This window comes from Passer montanus, unplaced genomic scaffold, assembly GCF_014805655.1.
Source record: "Passer montanus isolate IOZ18808 unplaced genomic scaffold, ASM1480565v1 scaffold1, whole genome shotgun sequence".
In the NCBI taxonomy this organism is placed as follows: Eukaryota; Metazoa; Chordata; class Aves; order Passeriformes; family Passeridae; genus Passer; species Passer montanus.
In genome coordinates, this window is record NW_024356504.1 from 10554990 (window position 1) to 10564428 (window position 9439).

Consider the following 9439-nt stretch of genomic DNA (forward strand, 5'->3'; position numbering starts at 1 on the left):
CAGCAATGAAGCCTCACAGAGATTAGTTAGACAGCTAACAACATAAAACAGCGGCAGACCAAGGAGGTGGGGTGGGGGAAAGGATTACTGTTGAGAAAGGAAATACATTAGGAAGTGAGTGGAAGGAGTGCCAGAAACATTATATTCCCACCACAGTCTGGTCTAAGGAGGACACTCCTTAGTAAGAAAAAATTGGATGAAGAGCTCTGAGCTTCTTTGAGAATGGGAGGCTGGAGAAAACAATACATGAAGAAAGTATGAATGCTCATGATCTGTTAAGGGATGAAATAGGCTTTCCAGAGACAGAAATAGAGGATTAGAAAGGCAGGAATGAGTTTAGTAATAATGACTAAGAAGAAGGAGAAAGCAAGTCATAAAGACCAGGGAAAATTGAAAAGATGGAGATAGAAGGAAGAAGCATATTGAGACACAAAAAGGGGCAGAAAAAGGAGAGAATGTATGCAAGATCTGGATTTGCAGTGCTACGGGGAGAGTGAGAAGTGGGCAAATGAAGAGGAGCTTTGAAAACTGTAGGAGATAACATTACAAAACTATCAAATGAAATAAATGTCTGGATGGCAGATGCAGATGGCACTCTGAGTCACTGGTGTTTCAATGTAAGAGAACACATGCAAAGACACATTGCCACACACATTTCCACCTTCTTTAAGATAACACAATTAATGGTCTCACATCAATTAATTTCTCAAATTTTACATGAGCATTAATGTAATTTCTATTGAGCTTTCTGCATCCCAAATTTTAATACTCTTCTCATTTGAAACATTACATTTTGTATGTATGCACCCTGTTTTGAAGCTACTCATCATGCTGAATACACCCAACTTGATGGGGAGATAGGTCCATTTTAATTAAGAAGCTTGAAATACAGCTCATATTAATTAATATATGTAATTTTGATTTTTCACACAGGAATTCAGAGTAAAACCAAAACCTCTCAAATTCTTAGAGTTTCATATTTGGCTGCAAGTTTTTACTTGGTTAGTCTTTGATTTAGGATATTAATGAATCTGTGGTATCTTGCAAGAAGTAACCAAACTGCTATACAGGGCTTTCTTTATATGATGAGTAGACAAAAAAGGTGTTTAAGAGGTAATAATACTATGGTACCTGGTGTGGGGAAGAGAATCTCTTTTCGTATGTCAGTCTATTCCCCTCAATGGAAAATCGGAAGCCTTTCTTTTTGATGCTGTCCTCTGATGCCGATTTGTGAAATTCTTCCCCATCCTTCTCCTCGCCTTCAGATTGTTCTTTTTGCTTTTTTTTCTTTCTTCTATTCCTTCTCTCTTTAGCACTCTTTGAGCTCAGTTTTGATGCCTCAGAAGAACTTTCGGAGAATCCACCTATTCCACCTACTCCACTATAATCTCTTGAGTCAGCTGCTGCAGCTGCTGCCGCCGCCTATACATACAAGCACATGTGTGATTTCCACCATTTATACAAACACATACCCCACTCACTATTTCAAATTTATTGCCACTCTTAAAGAAGCTATTATTTTGAAATAAAAGCAAAGTTTCTACTTCACCAAGCTCAGCATATCATAAGAAGTGTAATTTGTGAAATACTACAGGAACCATAATTTGCCATTGCTCCATAAACCAGGAGCAAGAGTAACCCAAGGGAAAAACTGTGCTGTCAAAAAAAACATCTGTTTCAGATTGAAGCAATATGTTGCAATGAATTTTTCATCTGAAGCACTATGTAAAAATAAAAATCAAGGCTCAAACAAGTGGTAAAATCCCTGTTAACTGGAAGCAACACTTTCTTATAACATTTTGATGGGTTTTGAATACTCCCTAGTCTATTAAAGATCTTGTGTAATGTTGATATCTTAGCTTGGCAAATAATAATCAGAGATTTGTGTTAAATTACACACTATTACATACTTGTTCCTGTTTGATTTTCAAAACATGTGGAGCATTTTATTAACATTTATTTACAAGATGTGGTAAAAAACAACAAAAAAAATCTCCCAATTCACCCCTAACACATACCAATTGACCAATGAAACAAAAAATGCTGACTGCTGACTTTAGTCATGTGCTTATATGGAAGACATTTTTCAACTTCTGTTCTATGAGGCCACATGCCAAGCAGACATTATAAATTTTTCTATTAAAGATTTGAGAGCCTTCAAAAATAAAAAGTAATTTCAAAGCAGCATATAATCATTACATTTGTACCACAGAAATGTTTTATTCAGTTTCTGCACTTTTCCCAATGCTCTTTAAAACTATAAAACTATGGCTTTCTGCTGTGAGAGATGGGCAGGGAGTAGGAAAAGCCAATTTCTGAAGCACCATCACCTACAATAGTTTTGCTTCTGTTACTTATGTAAGCACAATTACTCTTTGGATTTTTTTTCCATATCTCCACCTCCATTTCAGACAATCGCAGAATGGTTGAGGTTGCAAAGGAACCTCTGGAGGTCATCATGTCCACCTCTCCAGCAGACAGGGTCACCTAGAGCAGGTTGCCCAAGGACCATATCCAGATGGCTTTTGATTATCTCCACAAGCACTCTGGGCAACTTGTTCAAGTGCTCCAGTAAAAAGGTAATTTCCATCTCCAATTTGAAAATCCAGTGCTTTAGCTTTTTGGTTATTATTTTTGTCACAAAATTAACAGATTCACTCAAACCAGCATAAATAGTGCAATGGAAAACATTAGAGATTGTTTACAATATGAAGGAATTTCTGAAACAAAGAATGTATTGCTAGGAGTAGGGGTGTACAAGTTTTCTCGTACGTGAACATAAAGCATTTGTTCACTGTCATGAACAGGAGATGAAATTTTACTTTACAAGGATACCTGAGCTTCTTCCTGTTGCTTTTTCAGTTGTTCCAGCATTTGCTGAAATTCTGCCTCTTTCTGCTCTGCTTCTTCCATTGTTGCTTGGTTCTGTTCTTCATAGGCCATGGCAACCACAGCCAGGATCAAGTTAATTAGATAGAAAGAACCCAGGAAAATCACCAGAACAAAAAATATCATGTATGTCTTCCCAGCAGCACGCAGTGTCTGGAGAAAAAGAGATAATACACTTTTTAAACAGATTTTAACTACTGTTGCATAAGTTAGCCTCTATGTTCTAATTTAGAAATATGTTATAAGACAGATTTGTTATGTTATTATGTTAACACAAGATTATTTAGTTTCTTTTTCCTTATAGAAATAATATTATATCCTAAATAGATATGAAAAAGTTTTGTGTCTACTATTGTCAAGGTAAATCCAAATCTGAATAGTTCAGAACTTATGCCAGTAAGAATCTATACATCTACATTACAGCCTTTAAATTTAATAGTAGGTGTGGCCACTGATCAGCATCTTACCTTCCTGTCTCATCAGTCCCAAACTACACTGCCACAAAAATAGTGCAATATACATAATGTGACAGTGGAGAAAATTACAGTACTTCAAGTAAGGATATGTGTAGTTCAGGGACACAAAACAAAATATTTTTACTAGACTGCAAATCAATCAAACATAGCATCTCTTTACAGCGTGTATGGGTGAGAAACTCTGACAACTTAAATTCATGTATTCATTCAGGTAAAAAAAACAATAATGCTTAACCATCTTTATAAAATAACAGCTATTCCCTATATTGTATTTAAGAAGCACATGGGAACCTAAATCATTAATAAGGGCCTTATTGTTTTAGACAACAGTTTACATATATGAAATTAAAGATGGTTTCTGTTCCAAAGGCCTTAGGGACAAGTGAATGAAAACAACTATGCAAATACTATGTAGTAATGGTATTGGTGATGGTGCTGTTTATTTTAATAAGTCCTCACCAGCTGGTAAAGATTCTCCCAAAAGTCCTGAGTCATCAATCGAAACAGTGACAAGAATGCCCAACTGAATGTATCAAAACTTGTGTAGCCATAGTTGGGGTTTCTACCAGCTTTCACACATATATATCCTTCTGGGCATTGACTACAAAAGAAGAGGAAATGCTATTTTTAACAACTACTCTACATTACGATACGCTGCAGTAAAACAAAATTGTTTAGGAGTACCAGTTGCTAAAGAAATTATGAACAAGTAAAATGTTATTCTACATACCTAACATAAAATTATATAGCTTATTATTTTTCACTTTTTAATTCTACTTCCTAAAAATATTTCAATGCATTAATAATATAACTAATAGTATTCTATCCTTCCCCACAATTTGTCATAACACATCTCCATCAGGACAAGAGAAGAACATCAAGTAGCATGGCTAATAAACAGTTGTTAGCAAGCTGGCAGCAACACTTATGCACAGATCATTCATGTGATTACCTTTACAAAAGTAGCCTGAAAGGCTGATGGAAGTGCCTATGTAAATTCAAATCACAGAGATGGTTGTATTTAGGTATAGTTTCAAATGCAAAACATTGGTAACTTGCAACTCTAGAGTACACTTGATATTAAAGTTGACTACCTGAGCTATTCTAAGTAGCTTATTATTTGTCTTTGATGCATAATGAAAAATTATGATCATTTTCTTACCCTGCATCTGAGCTATTGCCACACAGCAGTGCATCATTTTGTCCTTCCAAGAAGTAGAAATGACCTGTTTAAAAAAAAATCAAAAAGGTGATGAAAAAGATAATATTTATGCTTAATGAAAATTGAGCAATTATATAGACTTTTACACTTGAAAACTAGCAGAGCTAACACATTGTTCAACAGCAATATATAGTGGTTAGGAATGAAAAAAGCATGAAAAGTATTGTTTTGACAGGAAAATTACATTCTACAGAATCTTCAAGTTAGCCTTTCTTTAGAAAACAAAAAAGTTAGTTATACAGTTAATTCTTAGCAACCTAACCAAATTATAAGATATAAGGGGTGGAATATCAAATTGTGTATGTTAGCAAATCAAAAAAATACCAGGAAAATGAGGCAAAGGATGAGAGCAATTCTGTGCTTTCATTCATGCCTTTTGATACATAACACTTAGTACTATTCATTTATAATTATCAATTACATATTATTTTATCCAAGTATTCCTTTAAAAAAAACCTGAATTATTAGGGATGAGATTTTTTCCCTGTCCTCAGCATTGGTAAGGCAACACCTCAAGTGCTGTGTCCAGTTCTGGGCCCCTCAGTTCAGAAAGGCCATTGAGGTGCTGGAACAGGTCCAGAGAAGGGCAGTGAACATGGTGAAGGGTGTGGAGCACAAGTCCTGTAAGGTGCAGCAGAGGGAGCTGGGGTGTTCAGCCTGGAGAATAGAAGGATCAGGGGAGGCCTTGTCACTCTCTACAGCTCTCTAGAAGGAGGGTGTTCCCAGGTGGGGGTCAGTCTCTTCTCACAGGCACCCAGTGACAGGATGAGAGGGCACAGCCTTAAGCTGTGCCAGGAAATGTTTAGGTTGGACATAAGGAACAATTTCTTCACAGAAAGGGTGGCTGGGCATGGGAATGGGCTGCCCAGAGAGGTGGCGGGGTCACCATCCCTGGAGATGTTTAAGGAAAGGCTGCATGTGGTGCTCAGTGCCACGGTCAGTTGACAAGGTGGTGTTAGGTCATAGGTTGGGCTAGACGATCTCAAAGGTCTTTTCCAACCCCACTGATTCTGTGATAACACAACATGCTCAAGAAATTTCTAATTGGATCTTGACTTGAGCAGCTGGGGGAGAAACCACGCATTTATTGTACCTTGCACAAAATTCTGTAGCAGGGGAATGTACTTGAACATTTAGGCTAACTATTAAGATGAGGTAAAATATAATTTAAAGAGGCAGAAAGCCTAAAAAACCCCAACACGCTCTTCTATTTTATTTTATTTTTCTTTCTTTGCAGCAGAAAATGAAACACATTTTGCCATCAATTCCTAGTTTGTGATTCTTAGGGTAAAATGGGAATCTCTAATGGAGATTTTTGGGTCAGGTGGCACATTAAGCTAAAGTTGCCAGAAGTAGGTATGTTCTGGCTGTTCTCAGGAAGCAGATGGTTCCGTGAGATTCACTGCCAGCTGGCATGGACTAGCTTAGCTGGCATGAACTAACTGAGGGCTAATGCTAAACAGACAAGCAGGGAATTGCAACCAGTTCCTACAGACTGCTTCTACTCTGTCACCACCAGTATACGATAGAGGCAGCATAAAATCTGCTTATTTTAAAGAGAGAGAGAAATTATGTCCATAATTTATATATCTGCAATTCTAGTCTCAGATATCATATAAGAAATTAATGCATTTTCAGACATTCTGGTGATTACAGAGTCAGAGGCCGTGAGACATCTGACCCCTACTTAAAAGGCAGTTTAAAGAGGCAGACAGGCTCCAAGCAGAACTTGCAAAACTCTCTGTGGGCCTAATTCACATTCTTTTGTGGTGCAGGTCCACTTTCAGTCCACTACTTTGGAAAACAAAGAAGATTTTTTAAGATACAAAAATAATAATGATAAAGTAATAAAAATAGTAAATATGGGTTTGTAGAAAATATGCCATATACAAAACTATTCCTGCCTCCTGCCGACGTAATAGAACAACCATGGGTACAATTGCTACATGACACTTCCAGATACAAATAAAGAAGATATGTTCTGGCTGGAAATATCACAAAACACTTGAAAAAAGTTCTTAGAGAGCTACTGCCAGTGACACAATGTCAATTCATAAGGGATTCTCCGAAGATCTCCCAGGTATCTGTGCTAGACACTGTTTTCTAGCAAGTTTCATTACCAATTCGAGACATGAAACAATAGGAAAAAAATGCATCAAGTATTCTGAAGACATAAGGCTAGGAGAAAAGGTATTTGAAATTTAGAATGACTTTTACAAGTTGACAAATTTGTCCAAAAGCAATTGGATTTATTCCAATAGAGACAAGTGAAAAATGCTACACTTGACAGGGCAAAATCAAATACGTAAATACAAAATATCAGGATGTGGCTGCAGCCGCCACTGTACAAAAAGATGCAATAACTGCTGCAAAATACAAACTGACTGTGAATCAACAATACAGTGCTGACATAAAAACGACTTAATTTTGAAATGTGCTAATAGGAATGTTGCATATATAGCATAAGGTAAAGATACAAATTAGAAGTAATTGCTAGAGGAGTTAGCACCCAGTTTCAGGATCTCATTAAAAAAACCCCATGCAAACAAAAAATGTAACAAAAAAAGAGGCAAAATAAAAACAACAAGAAAAAAGTGCTAGATTAATTGGAAAGATTGAAAAAAAGTAAAAAAAATTGAAAATGGGTATAGAAAATGCAAAATGGAAAATAGGATTGCCTGGCTTAGGAAAGACCAGAAATGCAGAGGATAAGAGTTTTTAAACTGCATAAAGACATATATATATACATATATATATGTATATATATATGTATGTATAACGTAGTCTATGATTATCTTAGTCCACAGCAGATATAGTAATATATTCAATCAGAAATTAGGAAAATGTAGGTCAGATATTTACAAAAAAAACATTTCTATTTGTATGACACAGTACCAGAAACAACTAAAGGGGAATGGAACCTGTTCTTCAGATGGCTTTAAGAATAGGTTATCATCCAAAATTTCTGCATGACATTTGTATATTTCAAGCATGCTGAGATGATAAGTATATTAAAAGATTATAAGGCAATGAGACCTGGATCCAAAAGCATTTAGTTCTTAAACTGAGGTTTCCTAATTTTCATTGATATAGTCACCAGTTAAAATATACATGCAGACTTTATTAAAAACCCATTACACCTAATTATAAATAAATTACATATACTAAATACACTAAAATAAATAGAAGGTCCTGAACAGATAAATGGGAGAGATTAACAATACTATTATGAAAGAATAGCAATCTACTACAGATATGTTCAGAGTTCTACCTGAATTTTTAAACATGTTAACACAGTACTAACATTAACTACCTAAAATGGTAGAAACATTGTATTATGAGGTAAAAAAGAGAAAAAAGTGCTAATTTCTTGATTTTCCAAAGATAAGAAACAAATTAAAAGACAGAAATATGGAATCTAGTTCTTATTTTGCAAGAAAGAATCCTGGCATAAATCAGCAGCTTTCTCTTAAAGGCGTGTCTGTGCTGTGCAAGGGCGCGTGGTGCAAAGCCACTCACCCAACTCCAGAAGGAACAACAAAGCTACATTTATGTGCTCTGGCAGGATTCTTGGGCTAGCTGATGTTCAGATGTGGGCTCATGAGACTGGGCACTATCTTGCACTAACCTAGCTGTTACATTTCAGATCCCATGTTAAGGCTGTCACACTATTTCAGGAGGCTTGAAGCTAGCACGAAAATTTCTGGTTTATGCTGCAACATGATTTTACTCTAAAAGTCATATTTAATGAAAGAAAAAGATATTTTGCTACCCAATATAATGTTATGAATGTTAAATTATATAACGACTGTGCTTTTATTTACTAGAGAAAAATGAGTGCTTTTATATTTCTTGGCCATATTACACACTTTTAAAGGCAAGGGAAAGATACAGATGTTCTCAAATCTATTTAAATCAATACCAGAAAATCAATTCAGTAGATGATATAATTAATTCTTACTTTTGTCTTCGATGTATTCATCCCAGTTAAATGTTGTCATTGTTGCATTAATAAATGTACCATTTTCACCTATAGAGCTATTAAAGATGGAAATAACAGTTGTTTCAAAAGTAGAATTGTCTGGAGGCCACTGCAGGCATTTATTCCTCAGGTTGCCCATGAACAGCTGCAGCCCTATCAGTGCAAATACACTCAGACAAAACACAGTCAGGATCATCACATCCGAGAGCTTCTTCACAGACTGAATCAGGGCTCCTACTATAGTCTTCAAGCCTGCAAAAAGAAAAGATTTTTATTATGATGCTAAATAGATACTAAACACACACAAAAAAATCATGTGGCTTTTTTCTTGATAAAGATATCATGCAAAAAGACTAGTAATTTGTGACACAATAATTTTAAAGAAAAGCCTTATTATTTGGAAAGATGAATGAGAATATGTAAGTTTATACTTATTTTATAGTGTAAAAAAATAAAAAGTAGATAATACCAAACACATTGTTTATGCCAAAACAAGTGATTTTTTTATTATTCATGCTATATCTCAACCCTACATAAAATAGCATTGTTTACTTTTGCTGATGCTTCTTGCCCAAACCTTTATTTTATGAACTTTTGCAATGTATTCTATATTAATGTAACCCCATTGTAAAGATATTATATGTGCACATCGAAATAGTATCATAATAATCTTGTTAAAATATATGAGGGGTGATGGTTTGGAGAAGAAAGACATCTTTAGAACAATACCCCATGCATGGCCCATGCTATCCTTTAGAGTTTTTGGTTTGTTTTTTTTTTTTTTACATAACTTAAAACTGAATTAAGTTGCTATATCAAGTGCCTGCAATAAATGAGAAAATTTGCATCAATATGAAAGCTTAAAATTAA

General features: G+C 35.3%; 1 protein-coding gene across 1 annotated transcript in view; it reads right to left on the reverse strand.

Moving 5' to 3' along the window:
- The window catches only part of LOC120498257 (sodium channel protein type 2 subunit alpha), a 41258-nt gene extending 32100 nt beyond the window's left edge, over window positions 1–9158 (reverse strand). Inside the window, exons 1-5 of the mRNA XM_039700778.1 lie at window positions 8549–9158; window positions 4528–4591; window positions 3825–3966; window positions 2836–3042; window positions 1132–1422 (exon numbers count right to left, since the gene is read on the reverse strand). Of these exons, the coding sequence (XP_039556712.1) occupies window positions 1132–1422; window positions 2836–3042; window positions 3825–3966; window positions 4528–4591; window positions 8549–8765 (921 nt within the window). The 5' untranslated portion in view covers window positions 8766–9158. The remainder of the gene's footprint in view (window positions 1–1131; window positions 1423–2835; window positions 3043–3824; window positions 3967–4527; window positions 4592–8548) is intronic.
- Window positions 9159–9439: the final 281 nt, after the last annotated feature.